General features: G+C 49.8%; 1 protein-coding gene across 2 annotated transcripts; it reads left to right on the top strand.

Annotated features, from left to right (window-relative positions):
• Positions 1 to 23199, top strand: ddx46 (DEAD (Asp-Glu-Ala-Asp) box polypeptide 46). Of its 2 annotated transcripts, none has more exons than XM_061249120.1 (23): positions 1 to 120; positions 1309 to 1497; positions 2491 to 2598; positions 3918 to 4008; positions 5221 to 5389; positions 5986 to 6176; positions 6701 to 6811; positions 7504 to 7669; positions 7918 to 8038; positions 9622 to 9797; positions 10485 to 10606; positions 11498 to 11576; positions 14085 to 14167; positions 14520 to 14684; positions 16740 to 16902; positions 17953 to 18146; positions 18604 to 18741; positions 19289 to 19438; positions 19736 to 19963; positions 20391 to 20609; positions 21509 to 21653; positions 22134 to 22207; positions 22588 to 23199. In XM_061249120.1, the coding sequence occupies exons 1-23, from the start codon at positions 104 to 106 to the stop codon at positions 22633 to 22635; spliced, it is 3147 nt and encodes a 1048-aa protein (XP_061105104.1). In that variant the 5' UTR covers positions 1 to 103; the 3' UTR covers positions 22636 to 23199. The 2 variants fall into 2 exon arrangements, with proteins under 2 accessions (XP_061105104.1, XP_061105102.1); XM_061249118.1 differs by having other exon boundaries at positions 5218 to 5389.
• Positions 23200 to 23572: the final 373 nt, after the last annotated feature.

The raw sequence follows: 23572 nt of genomic DNA, 5'->3' as shown, positions 1-23572 counted from the left end.
GAATAATCGTTCGCTATTGTGGGACTGCGAAGTAAAATAATATTGGAGGAAAATAAAACCATTAAAATACGTTGCCGTTTCCTGTGGAGTTGACACAGCTGATATGGGACGAGAGTCGAGGTGAGTACCGCTACATTAACCCCGTTTTCACTGGTAAAATTTTAAAGAATTCCCACCTAGCTAGCTATCATACTAGCTAGAATATACTTTGTGAATTCTAAAGTTAGCTTGCTAACTAACTAACTAGCTAGCTAGCAAGCAGGCAAGCAATGATTTTGCTAGGCCCCACATAAAGGGACGCTTACAGTAACCAGCTCAGTATTCGCTACACGTGAAAAAATATCTTCCTTAAAACTGTAAAGTTTATCTGTGTGTTTAGGTTTCGTTGGTTATTAATTTTGCCCAGCGGTAGCATGTAGCTACCGGTCTACGCGTGGCGCATTTGTTCATAGTACATGGAGGATACCAAAGGTTTGCTAGTATGACGCTGCCATTCACATGGTAACTGTTACGGTAAAGTAACTAGCTAGCAATGTAGTTTGATAGCTAGCTTACTACATGAACAACATTTTTATTTTACCGGTTTAAGTGTAGTCTACCTACCATATGTAGCGAACTACCGTAGACTTTAACGCAGATTAGTTGGCGAACCTTACTACTGTCTCGGTGGCTTTTCAACCATCCCGCATGTCATAACCTTAATTCTGTAGGTCTGCTCCCTGGGTAGGCAGGTTATTTCATGGGGAAGTTCAACACGGAAAACAAAAGCAAAGTTATGTTTTGAGCTAAGTGGCTATCTATCTAACAACCCTAAATGGTTTGCAATCGCTGCAATTAATCGGCTGTGTTCAAGTGGACGATGTCTAAATGGTCTTATGTTGGTGTAGAACCCGGTATCATTAACCAGATGTTCCCAAACTCTAGGTCGCATGATGCAAAATATCCAGTAGGGAACATCTGACAATCGATACCGGGTTGTGCACGAACATGTCCGAGGGGCACTTGTTTTGTTTTTTCAAAAAGGAGAAATGAGTGCGCTATTGCATTGAAATTAGTAGGTGTGCGCCAAAATTATTCTCCCAGTTTCTTTTAGACTTTAGACTATTTTTTGGGGAAACGACAGATTGATTATATACTGTGGGACGATTTGGCGCGAGTATTTTCCGATTCATGGTCCATGGGGCATCAAATGCGTACTTCCCACACTTTACAGTTAAACTACACACATCTCTCAGTTTTGTGACGATATGATGTCATGTGTGGATATTAAAACCGGATTAACGGATCTGCGCTGTCTCGCTTCCACAGGCACTACCGAAAGCGGTCGGCCTCCCGGGGCCGGTCGGGCAGCCGGTCGAAGAGCCGCTCTCCGGAGAAGCGCTCGAAGCGCGAGGACAGGGCTGGCTCCCGTAACCGCGACCGCGACCGCGGCAGGAGAGAGCGGTCGCGCAGCAGGGACCGCCGCCGCTCACGATCCCGCGACAGGAAGCGGCCCAGGTGAGAGAGGGGGGGAAGGGTGCGAGTCCCAGGTGAGAGAGCCTTTGGCATAAGGTGCTTGACTTGGGACCTGGAAGGTTGGCGGTTCGTGACCCGGTGTAGCCACAAGAAGATCCCCACAGCTATTTAGCAAGGCCTTCAACCCCACAATCCTGCTTAGACTAATCAACTGTGAGGTCCTTTTGGATAAAAGCATCAGTTAAATGACTGCAATGTTATGTGTCGAGGATGCGAATCCAAGGAGAGAGAGAGTCAAGGGTGCTCCTGCGTGTTTAAATCATGTTAAACTCTGTCACGTTAACTGCGATCGACAGTGTAGCTACAGTAAGTGGTTGGAGAACTAACCAGGCTTGTTATGACTAGCCAAAGTTGTGGGTCTGATTCCCTGGTGAGAGAGTACAGTTGTACCTTGGAGCAAATTGCGTAACTTCAACAGCTTCAGGTACACGACCAGTTGCATTTGGATAAGAATGTTGAAAATGTAAATGTCTTGTGGAAGTTTCTGGATGCTAGACCAGGGCTGCCTGTAACCTGCTGGCTGAGGTATAAGACTGGGACCTGGTATAAGGTATAAGACTGGGACCTGGAAGACTGGTGGCTCGAGCCCCAGTGTAGTCATGATAACGTCTGCACAGCTGTTCGGCCCTTGAGCAAGGCCTTGAACCCCCACATTGTGCCAGGGGGGATTGGCCCCTGTTTAGTCTAATCAACTGTAAGCTGCCACGCTGTAACGGTATCGTTGAAGGTTCTGGATGCGAGGTGGAATCGGGGTCTCTGACGGCGGGTGGTTGTTGGTCTCTGACGGCGGGTGGTTGTTGGTTCCAGGCGCTCCAGGAGCAGGGCTCTCTGACGGCGGGTGGTTGTTGGTTCCAGGCCCTCCAGGAGCAGGGCTCTCTGATGGCGGGTGGTTGTCAGTCTCTGACAGCGGGTGGTTGTTGGTCTCTGACGGCGGGTGGTTGTCGGTCTCTGACAGCGGGTGGTTGTTGGTTCCAGGCGCTCCAGGAGCAGGGAGAGGAGGCGCAGCCGCAGTCGGGAGCGTAGGAGGAGCCGCAGCAGGCACAGGTCTGCCAGCCCGAGCAAGAGCCGCAAGAACGAGGACCGGTGAGCCGTCGCCGCGGAAACGCCCACAACATGACATCGCTCTCTCAACACGACATCGCTCTCAACACGACATTGCTCTCTCTCAACACGACATCACTCTCTCTCAACACGACATCGCTCTCTCTCAACACGATATCGCTCTCAACACGACATTGCTCTCTCTCAACACGACATCACTCTCTCAACACGACATCGCTCTCAACACGACATTGCTCTCTCTCAACACGACATCACTCTCTCTCAACACGACATCGCTCTCTCTCAACACGACATCGCTCTCTCTCAACACGACATCGCTCTCTCTCAACACGACATCGCTCTCTCTCAACACGACATCGCTCTCTCTCAACACGACATCGCTCTCTCTCAACACGACATCGCTCTCTCTCAACACGACATCGCTCTCTCTCAACACGACATCGCTCTCTCTCAACACGACATCGCTCTCTCTCAACACGACATCGCTCTCTCAACACGACATCGCTCTCTCAACACGACATCGCTCTCTCAACACGACATCTCTCTCTCAACACGACATCTCTCTCTCTCTCAACACGACATCGCTCTCTCTCAACACGACATCGCTCTCTCTCTCTCAACACGACATCGCTCTCTCTCTCTCAACACGACATCGCTCTCTCTCTCTCAACACGACATCGCTCTCTCTCTCAACACGACATCGCTCTCTCTCAACACGACATCGCTCTCTCTCAACACGACATCGCTCTCTCTCAACACGGCATCGCTCTCTCTCAACACGACATCGCTCTCTCTCAACACGACATCGCTCTCTCTCAACACGACATCGCTCTCTCTCAACACGACATCGCTCTCTCTCAACACGACATCGCTCTCTCTCAACACGACATCGCTCTCTCTCAACACGACATCGCTCTCTCTCAACACGACATCGCTCTCTCAGCGCGACGTCCGAACACATCTGTCTGCAAAAAGTGACATCACATCACCCATAGTCCCTATTTCAGAGGAACCAGCACATAGCCCCCCCCATCTGCACCCACGGTACCCCTGTGTCCCCCACATTGGAAGCTGACACTCGTGCCCCTGGGATCAATGCATGAAAGCTTCACAGCTTTATTTGGGGCCGGTTTCACAGACACAGATTAAACCCAATTGTGCACTAAATTGAGTTTTGTAAGGAGAATCATCAATGAAAATGTAATTTGGTCCAGTGCTAGACTTAATCTGGCTCTGTGAAACTGTCTCTCTCCCTCTCCCTCTCCCTCTCTCCCTCTCCTTACCCTCCCTCCCTCCCTTTCCTTAAACATGCTCTGTGTTGTCACGGCTGCTTTTCACAGGTCCAAGAGTAAGGAAAGATCTGACAACCCCGAGCAGTCCGCAGAGAAGAAGAAGATTAAGGAAGAGAAGGAGGAAGAGAAGGTTGAAGATGTGAGTTATCCTTCTATACGCCTCAACTGGCTCATCATGACTGTGCGCTGGGTCCAGTGACCTCATGACTGTGCGCTGGGTCCAGTGACCTCATGACTGTGCGCTGGGTCCAGTGACCTCATGACTGTGCGCTGGGTCCAGTGACCTCATGACTGTGCGCTGGGTCCAGTGACCTCATGACTGTGCGCTGGGTCCAGTGACCTCATGGCTGTGCGCTGGGTCCAGTGACCTCATGGCTGTGCGCTGGGTCCAGTGACCTCATGGCTGTGCGCTGGGTCCAGTGACCTCATGACTGTGCGCTGGGTCCAGTGACCTCATGACTGTGCGCTGGGTCCAGTGACCTCATGACTGTGCGCTGGGTCCAGTGACCTCATGGCTGTGCGCTGGGTCCAGTGACCTCATGACTGTGCGCTGGGTCCAGTGACCTCATGACTGTGCGCTGGGTCCAGTGACCTCATGACTGTGCGCTGGGTCCAGTGACCTCATGGCTGTGCGCTGGGTCCAGTGACCTCATGGCTGTGCGCTGGGTCCAGTGACCTCATGGCTGTGCGCTGGGTCCAGTGACCTCATGACTGTGCGCTGGGTCCAGTGACCTCATGGCTGTGCGCTGGGTCCAGTGACCTCATGGCTGTGCGCTGGGTCCAGTGACCTCATGGCTGTGCGCTGGGTCCAGTGACCTCATGGCTGTGCGCTGGGTCCAGTGACCGCAGGCCTGGTCCCTGACTGTCAGTGTTGAACAGCTGGCTTCATTTTTAAACTGGGGAAAAGTACACACAGTGTCGTTCTCTTCCTAAATTTGATCCAGCCCTTTTAACTCTGCTATTAACATAATTGTTGTCATAATTGTTAATGCTTTACCCATCCAAATCCTACCTTTCTGACTAGGTTTCTGATTTAGCTGTAACTGGTTCAGCCCATTTGAATTCCTGTGATTGATTCACTTTGAGTTTTTTTCCATCCTACCTTTAAACCACGCCACCAAATTGTGGAGTTTTTTCTTGCTGCTGTTTGAGGGGTGTTGTCCCCACTGGGGAGTTAAAAATAAATGAATAAAAAAATTATTTATTTTTTATCATTTTTTATTATTATTTTTTAAACCTTGCATCACACTTTGCTATTTTGGGGCTCTGGCCTGGTGTTGTGCCCTTGTCTTGCCCTGTTGTTCCTCTGTAAAGCATCTTTAATCTTCGGTCTGGTGTTGTGCCCCAGCAGCAGGACTTTGACCAGAACCGGCTGGAGGAGGAGATGAGGAAGAGGAAGGAGCGGGTGGAAAAGTGGCGGGAGGAGCAGAGGAGGAAGGCCATGGAGAACATCGGCGAGCTGAAGAGGGAGCTGGAGGAGATGAAGCAGGGCAAGAAGTGGAGTCTGGAGGACGATGACGGTGAGGAGCCATTTTAAACACCAGCGGGAACCGTGCCCTGGTCGCTAGGATACCGAGAGTAAAATGACCGACTCTAGACCAGAGGTCCTCACTCCTGGTCCTGGAGAGATGTACAGGTTGTGCTGGCTTTCACTGTCACTCAGCACTCATCAAAGAAAGCAGCTGATTACACAGTTAACTCACCTCACCCTGTCGGTTGCTGATTTTTAAGGTGAAAACAAAAACCCAGAGCACCCTGGCTCTCTCCAGGCCAGGGTGCCCATGGGAACACTGCTGTAGACCGTGGTGTCCATGGGAACACTGCTGTAGACCGCGGTGCCCATGGGAACACTGCTGTAGACTGTGGTGCCCATGGGAACACTGCGTTAAAAGGATGGGTCACTCAGCAGCCACCCAGAAACCTTCTCTTAAAACAATTAACATTTTTCTGCACATAAACAGGTGTGTGACCGGATCGATCATTCCTCTCATAACAAGCTATGATTGGAGTTCATTTTACTAAGCACGACGTTCACTCTACGCGTGTAACAGATGTGTTGTATTAGTGTTATGATGATGATGACGATGACGAAGAGGTGATCGCGGCTCTGTTCCAGATGACGATGAGGAGGCCCCGGCCCCCGTGGAGCCGGAGGAGGAAGAGGAGGCCACGGCGGCCGTTCCCGAGGAGGCCACGCCCATGGAGGAGGAGGTGGGCGAGGAGGTGGACCCGCTGGACGCCTACATGGAGGAGGTGAAGGAGGAGGTGAAGAAGTTCAACATGGGCTCCATGCGCGGCGGAGACAAGGTGAGCGCCTCACAAAATGGCCGCCCTCTGTGTGCAGCCCCATTATGGTCATTGGAGCAAAGGTTGGCAAGTAGATGTCAAACGTGCACACTTCACACTATATTACATCACATTATCGGCATTTGGCAGATGCTCTTATCCAGAGCGACATACAGTTGATTAGAGCAGGAGACAATCCTCCCCTGGAGCAATGCAGGGTTAAGGGCCTTGCTCAAGGGCCCAACGGCTGTGTGGATCTTATTGTGGCTACACCGGGATTAGAACCACCGACCTTGCGTGTCCCAGTCATTTACCTTAACCACTACGCTACAGGCCGCCCACTTCACTCTTCACCTTGGGAATTTGTCTGTTTTTATGTGGCAGGACACTTGGATTAAGATGATTCACTGTGAGTTGGGCACACAAACATTTACAGCTAAAAAAAAAAGTTTGATCTCGGGTGGAATTACCCTTTAAGAACAATCTGATCACACATTTTATGATCTTACACAAAGTTAAAAAAACCATGGTTTTGCTTTCGACAGAAGGGGGTGATGAAGGTGACCAAGGTGATGACGGTTGTCACCACGAAGAAGGCCCCACACACCACCAAGAAGAAGGGAGAGCTGATGGAGAATGACCAGGACGCCATGGAGGTACTGAACTACTGCCCCAACTACTGCCCCAGCTTCTGCCCCAACTACTGCCCCAGCTTCTGCAAGGGCTATGCCAGTGTTACGGGTCTAGCTGTGTGAAGATTAGATTGTCTGTCGATTAGTACTTTGTTATAGCGGTAAACATTGTTGTTTCTTAGATTAGTTTTACACTTAATGTTTATAAATGGGCCTCTGTACTTGGCGATACCAATGTTTTCTATTGCTGGGAGTAGCACTGATGTTTGCAAAATGGCGACTGCCAAGTGTAATTGCAAAGTTGGCAGTTAAAATGTTTGCATCATGTGGCGCCGTCTGAAAGTAATCTTACTCCATCGAGCAGTGGTTGAATTAGTGGCTTTGTGGACAGTAAGTTTGTGATTGAGAAGTGTACATTCTCACATTATACTGTGTTGGTTGTATGATAGAAGTCTGGACATTTCTCATTCTGTTGATACTTTATTCTTTAACTTTCAATGATTTGATGTTAAAAGCTAAGGGTAGGCACTTGATTTGTTCAGATTCAGATTCAGCTTTAGTGTTGCATCTTCATCATTCACATATTAAAAAAAGAGCAAAAGACATGTGTTGTGTGTGGACCTGTGGGAAAAGCTAAGGGTAGGCGGTTGATTTGTTGTTTCTGTACATGTGTGGAAGACTATGGGTAGGCAGTTGATTTGTCGTGTCTGTGACAGTACTCCTCGGAGGAAGAGGAAGTGGACCTGCAGACGGCGCTGACCGGCTACCAGACCAAGCAGCGGAAGGTTCTGGAGCCCGTGGATCACAAGAAGATCGAGTACGACCCTTACCGCAAGAACTTCTACGTGGAGGTGCCAGAGCTGGCCAAGATGACACCGGAGGGTGAGTCTCCACAGACTTTCAATCCAGAATTGAAGTACTTTTCTGTGCTCGATTGATTAGGACCAGAAGGTTGGGTTTGCACTTTTTGAAAATGTTTTACAGGTTCCCAGACGAGCTCAGTAAAGCGTAGAAAAGTATTTGAATCCAAACGTCTGGATCAAACTAAGATGGGGAGCTTACACCCTGTCCTTACCTGCTGTCTCTCCCTCTTTCTCCCCCCCCCCTCTCTCTCTCTCTCCCTCCTGTAGAGGTGAACGTGTACAGGCTGGAGCTGGAGGGTATCACAGTGAAGGGGAAAGGGTGCCCCAAACCCATAAAAACCTGGGTGCAGTGCGGGACCTCCATGAAGATCCTGTGCGCCCTCAAAAAGTGAGTCTGCAGCACCTCGCAGCCAGGAGGTCCTGGGTTCAGATCCTGGCTCAGGTTTCTGGGTGGAGTGTGCATGTTCTCCCCGTGTCTGTGTGGAGTGTCTGTGTGGAGTCTGCATGTTCTCCCCGTGTCTGTGTGGAGTTTACATGTTCTCTCCGTGTCTGTGTGGAGTTTGCATGTTCTCCCCGTGTCTGTGTGGAGTTTGCATGTTCTCCCCGTGTCTGTGTGGAGTTTGCATGTTCTCCCCGTGTCTGTGTGGAGTTTACATGTTCTCTCCGTGTCTCTGTGGAGTTTGCATGTTCTCCCCGTGTCTGTGTGGAGTTTGCATGTTCTCCCCGTGTCTGTGTGGAGTTTGCATGTTCTCCCCGTGTCTGTGTGGAGTTTACATGTTCTCTCCGTGTCTGTGTGGAGTTTGCATGTTCTCCCCGTGTCTGTGTGGAGTTTGCATGTTCTCCCCGTGTCTGTGTGGAGTTTGCATGTTCTCCCCGTGTCTGTGTGGAGTTTGCATGCTTTCCCCGTGTCTGTGTGGAGTCTGCATGTTCTCCCCGTGTCTGTGTGGAGTTTGCATGTTCTCCCCGTGTCTGTGTGGAGTTTGCATGTTCTCCCCGTGTCTGTGTGGAGTTTGCATGTTCTCCCCGTGTCTGTGTGGAGTTTACATGTTCTCTCCGTGTCTGTGTGGAGTTTGCATGTTCTCCCCGTGTCTGTGTGGAGTTTGCATGTTCTCCCCGTGTCTGTGTGGAGTTTGCATGTTCTCCCCGTGTCTGTGTGGAGTTTGCATGCTTTCCCCGTGTCTGTGTGGAGTCTGCATGTTCTCCCCGTGTCTGTGTGGAGTCTGCATGTTCTCCCCGTGTCTGTGTGGAGTTTGCATGTTCTCCCCGTGTCTGTGTGGAGTCTGCATGTTCTCCCCGTGTCTGTGTGGAGTTTGCATGTTCTCCCCGTGTCTGTGTGGAGTTTGCATGTTCTCCCCGTGTCTGTGTAGAGTCTGCATGTTCTCCCCGTGTCTGTGTGGAGTCTGCATGTTCTCCCCGTGTCTGTGTGGAGTCTGCATGTTCTCCCCGTGTCTGTGTGGAGTCTGCATGTTCTCCCCGTGTCTGTGTGGAGTCTGCATGTTCTCCCCGTGTCTGTGTGGAGTCTGCATGTTCTCCCCGTGTCTGTGTGGAGTTTGCATGTTCTCCCCGTGTCTGTGTGGAATGTCTTTGTGGAGTTTGCATGTTCTCCGTGTCTGTGGGTTTCCTCTGGGTACTCTGGTTTCCTCCCACAGCCCAAACACAAGCAGGTTATGTTACTTGGGGGGAGATTAACAGGGCGTGGCTGTACCAGTGTGTGCTCAGTCTCTCTACCCTGTATGAAATGGACTCCAGAGCTTAGAGTAAGGTAATGCCGGCGAGGGTAATGCAGGAACAGGCTGTTTCACTTCCATCTAATATGGGGAAAATACCGAGCTGCAACGCGTTGGGATCGGTTCATTTCTAGACTACGATCCCAAGATGTTTCAGACCCCTGGGCTGAACATAATGAGTGTTTCGTGCACACTGTATACGTCTCTGATTGGTGGGGATGTCTGTTGCCGCGTTCTCCGACAGGCACAGCTACGAGAAGCCCACGCCCATCCAGACCCAGGCCATTCCCGCCATCATGTCCGGGCGTGACCTGATCGGCATCGCCAAGACCGGCAGCGGGAAGACCATCGCCTTCCTCCTGCCCATGTTCCGCCACATCCTGGACCAGAGGCCCCTGGAGGAGGCCGAGGGCCCCATCGGTGAGGGCCGGGGGTTCCCATCTCCCCCCCTGGGTCCATTTTACTCAACCGAAGAAACATTTATTACATTACATTACATTACATTACATTACATTACATTACAGGCATTTAACAGATGCTCTTACCCAGAGCGACATACAGTGAAGTGCAGATCAATCCCTGGGACAAGTACGTTCAGGAAAGTACCCTTGAAGAGTAAATCAACTTACCAAGTAGCATACCACAGCTGGCAGCTTGAATACCCTGAGTACTACATTACATTACATTACATGGCATTTAGCAGACGCTCTTATCCAGAGCCACGTACAATGAAGTGCAAATCAAACACAAGTATGAGTGCTAAGAGGACCTGAGAGGACAGTACAGTTCCGAGTCCTAGTGTAAACATACAGATAATCAGAACCCCTTGAAGAGTAACTACAATAATTATTATTACATTAGTGATTTGGGTGAATGAGTGGGCCTGACCTGCTCTGTCCTCTGGGCTCCAGAGAGAGCAGGTTATCGAGGAGCGGGGGGTGAACGGGTGACTGACCTGCTCTGTCCTCTGGGCTCCAGAGAGAGCAGGTTATCGAGGAGCGGGGGGTGAACGGGTGACTGACCTGCTCTGTCCTCTGGGCTCCAGAGAGAGCAGGTTATCGAGGAGCGGGGGGTGAACGGGTGACTGACCTGCTCTCTGTCCCACAGCGGTGATAATGACCCCCACCAGGGAGCTGGCTCTGCAGATCACCAAGGAGTGCAAGAAGTTCTCCAAGCCGCTGGCGCTGAGGGTGGTGTGCGTGTACGGAGGGACCGGGATCAGTGAGCAGGTAACCCACACACCCGCACACAGGTAACCCACACACAGGTAACCCACACACCCGCACACAGGTAACCCACACACCCACACACCCGCACACAGGTAACCCACACACAGGTAACCCACACACCCGCACACAGGTAACCCACACACCCGCACACAGGTAACCCACACACCCGCACACAGGTAACCCACACACCCGCACACAGGTAACCCACACACCCACACTCAGGTAACCCACACACCCGCACACAGGTAACCCACACACAGGTAACCCACACACAGGTAACCCACACACAGGTAACCCACACACCCCCTTCACTGCCAGGATGAAGGCCCGTCCACACCAAGAACCATAACGATGTGAGCATCCACACTGATGAACGATAACTTTCTGCAGATAGTCTCTCGGCTGTGTCGTCTGACAGTTTGCGCATGATGCCCTGTAAATTCGGATGGATTTTGATTGGCTGTCAGTGTTTTATCATTATATTACATTAATGGCATTTGGCAGACGCTCTTATCCAGAGTGACGTGCAGTTGATTAGACTACGTAGGAGACAGCCACCCCCCCCTGGAGCAATGCAGGGTTAACGGCTGTGCGGATCTTATTGTGGCTTGACCGACTCTGCGGGTCCCAGTCATGTGCCCTAACCACTACGCTACAGGCCGCCCCTCTCTCAGTGTGGATGAAAACTGTTCTTTTACTGTGTGGGCTGATACCGAAAGCTAGAGGCTGGCTCTGTGCCCTGAAAGTGGACATTGATCTTGTTTGTTAACAGGGCTGGAATGAACTTCTTTGCCGACAAGCAGCAGTAGCCGAGTAGCTTCCAAAAATGACCAGCCAATGTCACTGTTTGCCTGCTTACTCTCTCCCTCCCTCCCTCCCTGTGACGGACAGATCGCTGAGCTGAAGAGAGGGGCGGAGATCATCGTCTGTACGCCGGGGAGAATGATTGACATGTTAGGTGCCAACAGTGGTGAGTCCCCTGCAGTCAGCTTTTGGGTTTTTATTTTTTATTTTAACTTTGCTAGTTATGAATCGATAGTTCTGTCTGGTGTTGTTCTGAAGGCTGCAGTATCCATCTTTTGAAAGTACTTTGCCGTGCGACCCAGTTGTCAGTGAGACTTTCTCGTGAGTAGTGCCCCTGTATCTCCAGCAGATTAATTACAATAATCAGCAGTTGTCCAGCTGTCTAGTTATAACGTTGTTGTTTAGCTGACGCTTTTATCCAAAGTGACTTACAGTTGATTAGACTAAGGGCGCCAATCCCCCCCCCAGGAGAAATGTGGGGTTAAGGGCCTTGCTCACCAACCTTCCAGGTCCCAGTCAAGCACCTTAGCCACTAGGCTACAGGCTGCCCACGACTACTTATGGGTCAGACTCCATTTGATGAAATCAGTTTAATTCTAATGACCCGCACTTATCCAGCTGTCTAGTCTGAACCTGCGCCGTGACCAGCATATCCACACCTGAACTCTGGGGAGAGTGTTTCGATGAAGTGCACTTCCCTGTTTTAGGAGGGCCATTTGAATGGGGACCGCCATTTTGTTTCTTTTTCTCCCCACACACTGTGAATCCTGCCATCTGCAGATTTGCATTTTGCTGTTTTGCATGTAGTTGATTAACATGGGGAAGCTTAGCTGGGTGTTCATTTTTGTGCTTTTACATTTGCACTTCACACACCTGAGCTGATTGGGATGAGTGTTCTATAATAATAATAATAATAATATGAATTTATTATTATTATTATTAATTTAGCTACGGACTTAAGGCCCTTGTTCAAGGGCCCAACAGCTGTGCAGATCTCATCATGGCTGAAATGTGCTTTCTTCAATATAAACAAAAGAAAAAACTATTTTGCTAAGCCTTTTTTAAGAGGTTAGTCCACTGAAACTGCCGTGCATTGTAAATGTTACGTTTTTCTCCAGTGATTCCTGGAAGGCTGAAGTACAGAAAGGGTGTTAGCCGTTAGCCTGCAGCATGTTTAATGAGGTCAGCCTGAGATTAACTGGAGGGAGGATCTGGAGACCAATGTCCGTGAAACTCCACATTAATAGTGCCTCATTATGCAGCCATTTTAAGCCAAGAGAGTCAAGATTCCCTGGATTTAGACGACTCTGGAATCAGTAGGCATCAGCGTGCTTTTAACGAGTCATTGGTTTCATCCAAAATCAATCCCTTGACTCTACGTGGCAATAAAATGTGAGTATATTACTGAAATGACACATTGATTAGGCTACATGTGCCAAACCCAAAGTGCTCAAGACACAGCATCGCTCAAGACACTGGACTGAAATTTTGTGATGGAGATATTTGGGTACTGACCTCGACCTCATATTTGTTAATGACATGCCGTGCGTGAGGGGAAATCATCGGATGGGCCCTGCAGCTGATGTTAGGCCAAGTTGTCCTGCATTGCTTGGATTGTGAATGTCTGTGAGTTCGAATCAGTTCCACTTACTAAACTGTTGACATTATCTGACCATGTCGGGACACATATCCTCAAGACTATTGGAAGTGTTCCCGATGATAAGCCGGCCAGAGGTAGGTGGAGAGAAGATACTACTGGGATTGTAGCTTGGCGTAGACTATTAGGTCACCTGTGTTCAGTTTTCTCTCTGTTTTTTGGCTTTGTCACACACACCTACTTGCTTGACACATGGATGAGGTACCTCTGACCAGACCTGGGTCAAATACATAATCGTTTTGGATTCAAATACTTTTCTGTGCTCGATTGATCAACCAATTGTCAACCAAGAGCACCAGAATGCGGAGTTGGCACTTTTTGAGAGTGTCATAGGTTTCAGTACACCAGACGAGCTCAGTAAAGTGTAGAAAAGTATTTGAATCCAAAACGATTACGTACTCGACCCTGGCCTGCCTTTGACACTGAGAAAGCTGGAGAGAAGATTAGACTGAATCATCTATTATAACTAAGACTTAAAAATGATTTCAGTGAATGTGACGGACATGTTTGTATATGTGTGTCAGGGGGGGGTTAGAGCATCACCATTATAAGGAATTAAGTCAGACTTCACATTGACAGCCACATGAATAAGACTTGTGTGAAACTAAGTATAGGTCAAGCTATGAATATTTACCTTGCTGTTTATATCTTATATTAGTGATCGATTACGATATTTTGAATATCTTATTTTTATTTATATCTTCCACACATGCGCGGTAATCTCTAATATGTTTTTTCGTAGGTGAAAAGCTGCTCTGATATTGCGTCATGTGGCAGAGTCTCTTTTGTTTGTGTGATGTGGCCATTTGAGTTTTACAGGTTCTCCTTGCTCTTCAGATGGTACGCAAGACGGGCAAAAAAGCCGCAATTTGGCCACTAAAGATACATTTTCATAGGAACTTGTTTTAAGTGTATTTTTTAAAGTGGTGTGCTGTAGATAATTGATGCGTTGTGAGCCGGGGAGCTTCTCGCCCTGATTGGCCGTCTGCGTGTGTCTGTCCCTGTCCCTGGGCGTAGGGCGGGTCACTAATCTCCGACGGGTCACGTACGTGGTGGTGGACGAAGCGGACCGGATGTTCGACATGGGGTTCGAGCCGCAGGTGAGTGGGGTCCCCCTCGATGTCAGCACGTCCTGAATTTAATGAGCTATCCTGCCTCACAACCAATCACAGAGCACTGAGCATCACTCTAGTTTTACTCCTTTTGCAATAAACTAGGTTGTGGTTCCAATGTGAAATATACTTTTATTTTCCAAAAGGCCTCAACTGGAGATGCACAGTAATATCTGGGTCATATCTTAGATATGGGCTCATTGGTATTCTTAGGTATTGGCTGAAAACGGGAACGTATCGATATTGAACGTTAACGTGAATAATTGACGTGGAGTGGGGTTTTAAAGGCTGAGTTGGCCGTGTGTTTGATGACCGTAGCGCCCCCCTGTGTGTGCCCCAGGTAATGCGCATTGTGGATAACATCCGACCGGACCGGCAGACCGTCATGTTCTCCGCCACCTTCCCGCGGGCCATGGAGGCCCTGGCCCGGAGGATCCTGCTCAAGCCCATCGAGGTGCAAGTGGGAGGCAGGAGCGTCGTCTGCTCCGACGTGGAGCAGCACGTGGTGAGGCCTCCATCTTACCTACGTCTACTCTAACCATCCTTCCCAAAGGCCTCCATCTTACCTACGTCTACTCTAACCTTCCTACCCAAAGACATTTATCTCACCTACGTCTACTCTAACCATCCTACCCAAAGGCCTCCATCTTACCTACTGCTACTCTAACCATCCTACCCAAAGACCTCTATATCTCACCTACTGCTACTCTAACCATCCTACCCAAAGACCTCTACATCTCACCTACTGTTACTCTAACCATCCTACCCAAAGACCTCTATATCTCACCTACTGTTACTCTAACCATCCTACCCAAAGACCTCTATATCTCACCTACTGTTACTCTAACCATCCTACCCAAAGACCTCTATATCTCACCTACTGATACTCTAACCATCCTACCCAAAGACCTCTATATCTCACCTACTGTTACTCTAACCATCCTACCCAAAGACCTCTACATCTTACCTACTGTTACTCTAACCATCCTACCCAAAGACCTCTATATCTCACCTACTGTTACTCTAACCATCCTACCCAAAGACCTCTATATCTCACCTACTGTTACTCTAACCATCCTACCCAAAGACCTCTATATCTCACCTACTGTTACTCTAACCATCCTACCCAAAGACCTCTACATCTCACCTACTGCTACTCTAACCATCCTACCCAAAGACCTCTACATCTCACCTACTGCTACTCTAACCATCCTACCCAAAGACCTCTACATCTCACCTACTGCTACTCTAACCATCCTACCCAAAGACCTCTACATCTCACCTACTGCTACTCTAACCATCCTACCCAAAGACCTCTATATCTCACCTACTGTTACTCTAACCATCCTACCCAAAGACCTCTACATCTTACCTACTGTTACTCTAACCATCCTACCCAAAGACCTCTATATCTCACCTACTGTTACTCTAACCATCCTACCCAAAGACCTCTATATCTCACCTACTGTTACTCTAACCATCCTACCCAAAGACCTCTATATCTCACCTACTGTTACTCTAACCATCCTACCCAAAGACCTCTACATCTTACCTACTGCTACTCTAACCATCCTACCCAAAGACCTCTACATCTCACCTACTGCTACTCTAACCATCCTACCCAAAGACCTCTACATCTCACCTACTGCTACTCTAACCATCCTACCCAAAGACCTCTACATCTCACCTACTGCTACTCTAACCATCCTACCCAAAGACCTCTATATCTCACCTACTGTTACTCTAACCATCCTACCCAAAGACCTCTACATCTCACCTACTGTTACTCTAACCATCCTACCCAAAGACCTCTATATCTCACCTACTGCTACTCTAACCATCCTACCCAAAGACCTCTATATCTCACCTACTGTTACTCTAACCATCCTACCCAAAGACCTCTACATCTCACCTACTGCTACTCTAACCATCCTACCCAAAGACCTCTATATCTCACCTACTGCTACTCTAACCATCCTACCCAAAGACCTCTACATCTCACCTACTGTTACTCTAACCATCCTACCCAAAGACCTCTATATCTCACCTACTGTTACTCTAACCATCCTACCCAAAGACCTCTACATCTCACCTACTGTTACTCTAACCATCCTACCCAAAGACCTCTATATCTCACCTACTGCTACTCTAACCATCCTACCCAAAGACCTCTATATCTCACCTACTGTTACTCTAACCATCCTACCCAAAGACCTCTACATCTCACCTACTGCTACTCTAACCATCCTACCCAAAGACCTCTATATCTCACCTACTGCTACTCTAACCATCCTACCCAAAGACCTCTACATCTCACCTACTGTTACTCTAACCATCCTACCCAAAGACCCACAGCATATCTGCAGTTATGTCTGTGTGTGTGTGGCAGTTATGTCTGTGTGTGTGTGTGTGTCTGCGTGTGTGTGTGTCTGTGTGTGTGTGTGTGTGTGTGTGTGTGTGTGTGTGTGTGTGTGTGTGTGTGTGTGTGTGTGTGTGTGTGTGTGTGTGTGTGTGTGTGTGTGTGTGTTTTAGATGTTGATGGTTGTGTGTGTGTATTCAGATCGTGATCGAGGAGGAGAATAAGTTTCTGAAGCTGTTGGAGATCCTGGGGCATTACCAGGAGAAGGGCTCGGTCATCATCTTCGTGGACAAGCAGGAGCACGCCGACGGGCTGCTGAAGGACCTGATGAAGGCCTCCTACCCCTGCATGTCTCTGCACGGAGGTACGGAGCGCACACACTCCTCCCCCTCGACATCCACTCTCAACTCATCTCAACATCTCCACCTCACTTACCATCTCTCCATCTCCACCTCACTTACCGTCTCTCCATCTCCACCTCACTTACCATCTCTCCATCTCCACCTCACTTACCGTCTCCATCTCCACCTCACTCACCGTCTCTCCATCTCCACCTCACTTACCGTCTCTCCATCTCCACCTCACTCACCGTCTCTCCATCTCCACCTCACCATCTCTCCATCTCCACCTCACTCACCATCTCTCCATCTCCACCTCACTTACCATCTCTTCATCTCCACCTCACTCACCGTCTCTCCATCTCCACCTCACTTACCTTCTCCCTCCCTATCGATCCATCTCCCACGCTCACCTTCTTTATCTCTCCATCTTACTCGCTTCTCTACCTCCATCTCCCTAGTTCTTTCTGTCTGTCCATCTCACTCACTTGCCCCTTCTATCTCTCTCACTCCAGGGTAGGGTTGGGCGATAAATCGTATTGATTGTTGTTTTTACGTTTTTAAGTGTAAATAACCGTCATCGCCACCATGTGGCCTATCGCCAATCTTTCATGTTTTCCTTAAATCGGGGTAAAAATCACTCGGTCTGATCCGGAGGTGCCAGAGATTCCAGCTCGGAATTACATTTATAGCCGTTCAGTGGGATGTTTCCTCATGGGAAGTCGGAACCATAAGTTGTGTGTGAGAGTTTGGGGGAGTGGGCGAGTGCCGTTTCGAGTTGTGACTCAGAGTTTGGGCGAGTTGTGTCTCAGAGTTTGGGCGAGTTGTGTGTGAGAGTTTGGGCGAGTTGTGTGTGAGAGTTTGGGCGAGTTGTGTGTGAGAGTTTGGGCGAGTTGTGTGTGAGAGTTTGGGCGAGTTGTGTGTGAGAGTTTGGGCGAGTTGTGTGTGAGAGTTTGGGCGAGTTGTGTGTGAGAGTTTGGGCGAGTTGTGTGTGAGAGTTTGGGCGAGTTGTGTCTCAGAGTTTGGGGGAGTGGGCGAGTGCCGTTTCTGGCGTAACCAGGGCCCTTGTCTCCCAGGAATCGACCAGTACGACCGGGACAGCATCATCAACGACTTTAAGAACGGGGCGTGCCGGCTCATGGTGGCCACCTCGGTGGCGGCCCGCGGGCTGGACGTGAAGCACCTGATCCTGGTGGTGAACTACAACTGCCCCAACCACTACGAGGACTACGTGCACCGCGCGGGGCGGACCGGCCGCGCGGGCAACAAGGTGCGCGCCGGGACCCACGCCCGTCCAACACCGCTGTCCCCGCTCTGCCCAAACCTCGCCTCTCTTATCCAACACCGCTGTGCCCGCTCTGCCCAAACCTCGCCTCTCTTAGTCTCCAGTCTGGGCTTAAGACTTAAGGTTGAGCTGAATGGAAGTGTCTGTTTCTCGAGAGTAAGCGTCAGTCTAGTCTAAAATTATTTAGTTTGAAACTTGGACCAGGGCTGCCCAACCTACAAGGATGGTAGATGGCAGCCCTGGACCATTTTCAAACAAAGTAATTTTAGACTAGACTGATGCTTACTCTCGAGCACCACTTCATCTGTGTGTGAGCTTGTTTGCCTTAAAGCCAGCAAAGAGGCTGATACAAAATCATAATACAGAGTACTAAAATGTAAAAATGAATACCCGTGTGTCCCTGGACAGAAGTGTGAACGGGGATTGCGCTCTTGTGTTCCAGGGGTTCGCGTACACGTTCATCACGGAGGACCAGGTGCGGTACGCGGGCGACATTATCAAGGCCCTGGAACTTTCCGGATCCCCCGTGCCCAAAGAGCTGGAGCAGCTGTGGCTCAACTTCAAAGACCAGCAGAAAGCGGTACGGAGCTGTCACTCAAACCGCTGCGATGCTCGGAGAACCGCCTCCCCGGGCATCTTATTTTAGTTCAGTTTAGTTCTGTATCCGTGTGAAGAAAGCCTCTTGTAGTGGGTGCATGCAATAAAAATTATAATAAAGCTCAAGGATAGATTTGGGTTTGACATAAGCAAAAAAAAAAAAAAAAAAAAAAACAGTCAACCTTGAGCAGGTTGAAAGTGTCTGGTGTTTTGAAAACGATCAGTTTGCTTTCAAATGGCAGCAAGAAATGCACGTTTAAACTGGAGGGGGGGACTTCATTTCCAAAAACAGCCTTTGGCAAACTGTATTAAAAAGAAAAAAAAGAAAAAGCATTTAAATGGGCACAAGTATTCGCTCTTGGCGAGAAGTTGCAGCTCAGCCTGATGGGACGGGGCCTGTTGGGCGCGGAGCTGTTGGCTGCTCTGGCGTGTTGGCCTCTCTCTGGCGTGTTGGCCTCTCTCTGGCGTGTTGGCTGCTCTGTGGCGTGTTCGGCAGAGCCTGCTGAACCTGTCTCCCCGCTGTGTTCCAGGAGGGGAAGAGCATCAGGAGCAGCAGCGGGTTCTCGGGGAAGGGCTTCAAGTTCGACGAGACGGAGCACGCCCTCGCCAACGAGCGCAAGAAGCTGCAGAAGGCCGCGCTGGGCCTGCAGGACTCTGACGACGAGGACACCGCGCTGGACGTGAGTCTGTCCGTCCGTCCGTCTGTCTCTGTCTGTCTGTCCTTCCGTCCGTCCGTCTGTCCGTCCGTCCGTCCGTCTCTGAATCAAAACACAGGCCTGTCTAAATCAGCTCACTTTCCTACTACTGAGTGTAGTTGTTGAGTGGTTGGTTGGGTGCAGGATGCTGTAGCGTGATTGGCTGTGAGGCAGGATGCTGTAATGTGATGCTGTAACATGATTGGTTGTGAGGCAGGATGCTGTAGCGTGATTGGCTGTGAGGCAGGATGCTGTAACGTGATTGGGTGATTCCCGGCGCAGATTGACGAGCAGATCGAGAGCATGTTCAACTCTAAGAAGCGGGTGAAGGACCTGTCGGCCCCCGGGGGCGGGGGCGGGGGAGGGGGCGGGGCCTCGGTCAGCGCGGCGGCGGCCGGGGCCCTGGCCGGCCTGGTCATGCCCTCCGCCGGAAACATCCAGAAGCTGGAGATCGCCAAGCGGCTGGCGCTGAAGATCAACGCCCAGAAGAACCTGGGGGCTGAGGCGCAGGTGGGTCAACAACCAGGGCAGGCTGACTGCGTTTATATAGCGCCTTTATCCAAAGAGCTTCACAATCCATCCCTCTCCTTCACCCACTCATACACGCGCTCACACACACACACACACACACACACACACACACACACACACTCATACACACACACACACACGCTCATACACGCGCTCATACACGCGCTCATACACACACCGAGGACGACGACTGGCTGCCATGTAAGGCACTAACCAGCTCGTCAGGAGCATTTGGGGGTTAGGTGCCTTGCTCAGGGACACTTCGACACACCCAGGGCGGGATCGAACCGGCAACCCTCCGGCTGCCAGACGACCGCTCTTACCTACAGCCTGAGCCAATGTCGCCCCACTTAAAAACGGGCTGTGTAGCTGCTGCAGCTGCTGACGGGGTGTTTTTCTCCGACAGGATGTGATGCAACAGGCCACCAACGCCATCCTGCGGGGGGGCACCATCCTGGCCCCCTCCGTCTCCGCCAAAACCATCGCCGAGCAGCTGGCGGAGAAGATCAACGCCAAGCTCAACTACATCCCCGTGGAGAAGATGGAGGAGGAGCGGCAGAACGCCGAGCAGTCCGAAACCATCAAGCGCTACGAGGAGGAGCTGGAGATCAACGACTTCCCCCAGGTACAGTGCCCGGCCCCTAGACCCCACCCCGCCCCAATATAGTCCCTTCCCCCAGGTAAGAGCACCCATACCCCACACCGCCCCAAACATACCCCACCCCGCCCCAATATAGTCCCTTCCCCCAGGTAAGAGCACCCATACCCCACACCGCCCCAAACATACCCCACCCCGCCCCAATATAGTCCCTTCCCCCAGGTAAGAGCACCCATACCCCACCCCGCCCCAAACATACTCCCTTCCCCCAGGTAAGAGCACCCATACCCCACCCCACCCCAAACATACCCCACCCCGCCCCAAATATAGTCCCTTCCCCCAGGTAAGAGCACCCATACCCCACACCGCCCCAAACATACCCCACCCCGCCCCAATATAGTCCCTTCCCCCAGGTAAGAGCACCCATACCCCACCCCGCCCCAAACATACTCCCTTCCCCCAGGTAAGAGCACCCATACCCCACCCCGCCCCAAACATACCCCACCCCGCCCCAAATATACTCCATTCCCCCAGGTAAGAGCACCCATACCCCACCCCGCCCCAAATATACTCCCTTCCCCCAGGTAAGAGCACCCATACCCCACCCCGCCCCAAACATACCCCACCCCGCCCCAAACATACTCCCTTCCCCCAGGTAAGAGCACCCATACCCCACCCCGCCCCAAACATACCCCACCCCGCCCCAAACATACTCCCTTCCCCCAGGTAAGAGCACCCATACCCCACCCCGCCCCAAACATACCCCACCCCGCCCCAAATATAGTCCCTTCCCCCAGGTAAAAGCACCCATACCGCCCTGCACTGCCCAAATAAACCCCAGGTACGAGCGGCACTGTCTGGCAGCAGTAGGGAGTGGTGGATTTCTGACAGGAAGCTGACACGTTGACTTCCTGTCTCTGATCCAGACGGCGAGGTGGAAGGTCACGTCTAAGGAGGCGCTCCAGCGGATCGGGGAGTACTCCGAGGCGGCCATCACCATCCGGGGAACATACTTCCCCCCCGGAAAAGAGCCCAAAGAGGGCGAGAGGAAGATCTATCTGGCCATCGAGAGTGAGTCCTGCACACTACTCGCATTACATTACATTACAGTCATTCAGCTGAAGCTGTTATACAAAGCCACTTACAGTTGATTAGACTAAGCGGGGGGGGACAATCCTCCCCTGGAGCAATGCTGGGTTAAGGGCCTTGCTCAAGGGCCCCAACAGTTTGAGTGGATGTTATTGTGGCTACAGCGGGGCTTGAGCCACCAACCATCCGGGTCTGAGTCATGTACCTTAGCCACGATGCTTCACGCTGCCCCCATAGTCCCCTTAATCAAGACTTCACATTACAATATAAACACATTAAAGACGCTCACATTTGAATCTCATTCATATAAAAACTTTCATACATTCAAATAAGCACGTAGAATCGCAGACGCCTGCCCCATAGGTCCAGTGCTCATGGCTTTGAGTAGCACAGGTCCTTACTGCGCGTCAGTGCTTTATTCTGCTTTTTAACGCCTACCTGTTTTATCGCCGGCGTGTTCAGGTGCGAACGAGCTGGCCGTGCAGAAGGCCAAAGCTGAAATCACCAGGCTCATCAAAGAGGAGCTCATCAGATTAGTAAGTGCCTTCTCTCTCTCTCTCTCTCTCTCTCTCTCTCTTCTCATTCTTTCTCTCTCTCTCTCTCTCTCTCATTCTTTCTCTCTCCCTCCCTCTTTCTTTCTCCCTCTCTCTTTCTCTCTCTCTCTCTTTTTCTCTCTCTCTCTCTTTCTTTCTCTCCCCCTCTCTCTTTCCCCCTTTCTCTCTCCCCCCCTCTTGTCTCTTTCTCTCTCCCTCTCTGTCTCTCTTCTATCTGTTTGTAGGTGTGGATGTGTTTTGATAATGCTAATGTTGCAAAGGTGTGTGTGTGTGTGTGTGTGTTATTTTATATTATTGCTTTGTTACCCTTGTTGGAATAAAACTGAACATAATTTGAACCTTCCATTTCATTTTCATTTCAGCAAAACTCCTACCAGCCGACCAGCAAAGGCCGATACAAGGTCTTATAGGAGTGTGGAAATCGAAGCAGGATAACTGTCTTCATTATGTCCAAAATTTGATTTCAGAATATGTTTTAGTATATTTTTAATGACAGTGCATTGGACACTGAATATTCCCTGTAGCTGACCCCTAGGTCAGCTTCCCTTTCCTGTAGGTACATGATCCACTCAGTTAGCGTTTAAGGTGTAGTGCTGTCTGTATCCACTGATTGAAAAAGCCTTTTTTTTGTGTCTGTGTATCATATCATAGACATCGCTCACTCTGTCAGGGGATATGGGTATTCAACTGGCCAGTTTAATTGTCTCGAATACAAACTATTTTTTATTCTGTCCGTTTCAAATGGCAAATAAAATGTACATTACAAACTTGTGTTTCTACCCGGCTCTTTACCCCGAGGTAAGAAAGTTGTACAATGAGAATCAAGCTGTTAACGTTTTTTCAGGTTTTTTTCTTTTTTTTCTTTTTAGTGCAATAAAATATTAAAACAATTTCATACATGTGAACGGAACCCTGATTGATGGAATGTGTTTTTTTTTGTTGCTATTCCCCTGTAATAAAAAATGTTCATTTTATGCTGTTTTTATTCTGTGGTCAAGTATAAATCACCTGGAACGCTTGCGGACAACTTAAGTCATATAGACAACTGAATGCATATTTTCTTTTCTTTTTTAAATCCTACCCCTGTGTTCATCTGAGTTTTTCCTGTTTTAATTTACCCACAGGACGTCACAGCCCATGTGTGTTGTACGTATACAACTGGATTTGTTTAATTCTCTGTCTTTCTTTCCTAATCCAAAACATCCCAACTGTTGGTCTTAAAGCAGTTTCTTTGTCTATATATCCAGGAGTGGAATTTCTGCATGGTTGCATAATACATTCTATACAAACCACAATATGAAAAATACTGCTGAATCGATTTGACATTAACCACGTTTTTTGATCGTA

The sequence above is a fragment of the Conger conger genome, chromosome 7 (assembly GCF_963514075.1).
Source record: "Conger conger chromosome 7, fConCon1.1, whole genome shotgun sequence".
Lineage (NCBI taxonomy): Eukaryota > Metazoa > Chordata > Actinopteri > Anguilliformes > Congridae > Conger > Conger conger.
Note: the sequence above shows the minus strand (reverse complement) of the source record. Positions and strands in the feature narration are given on the sequence as shown.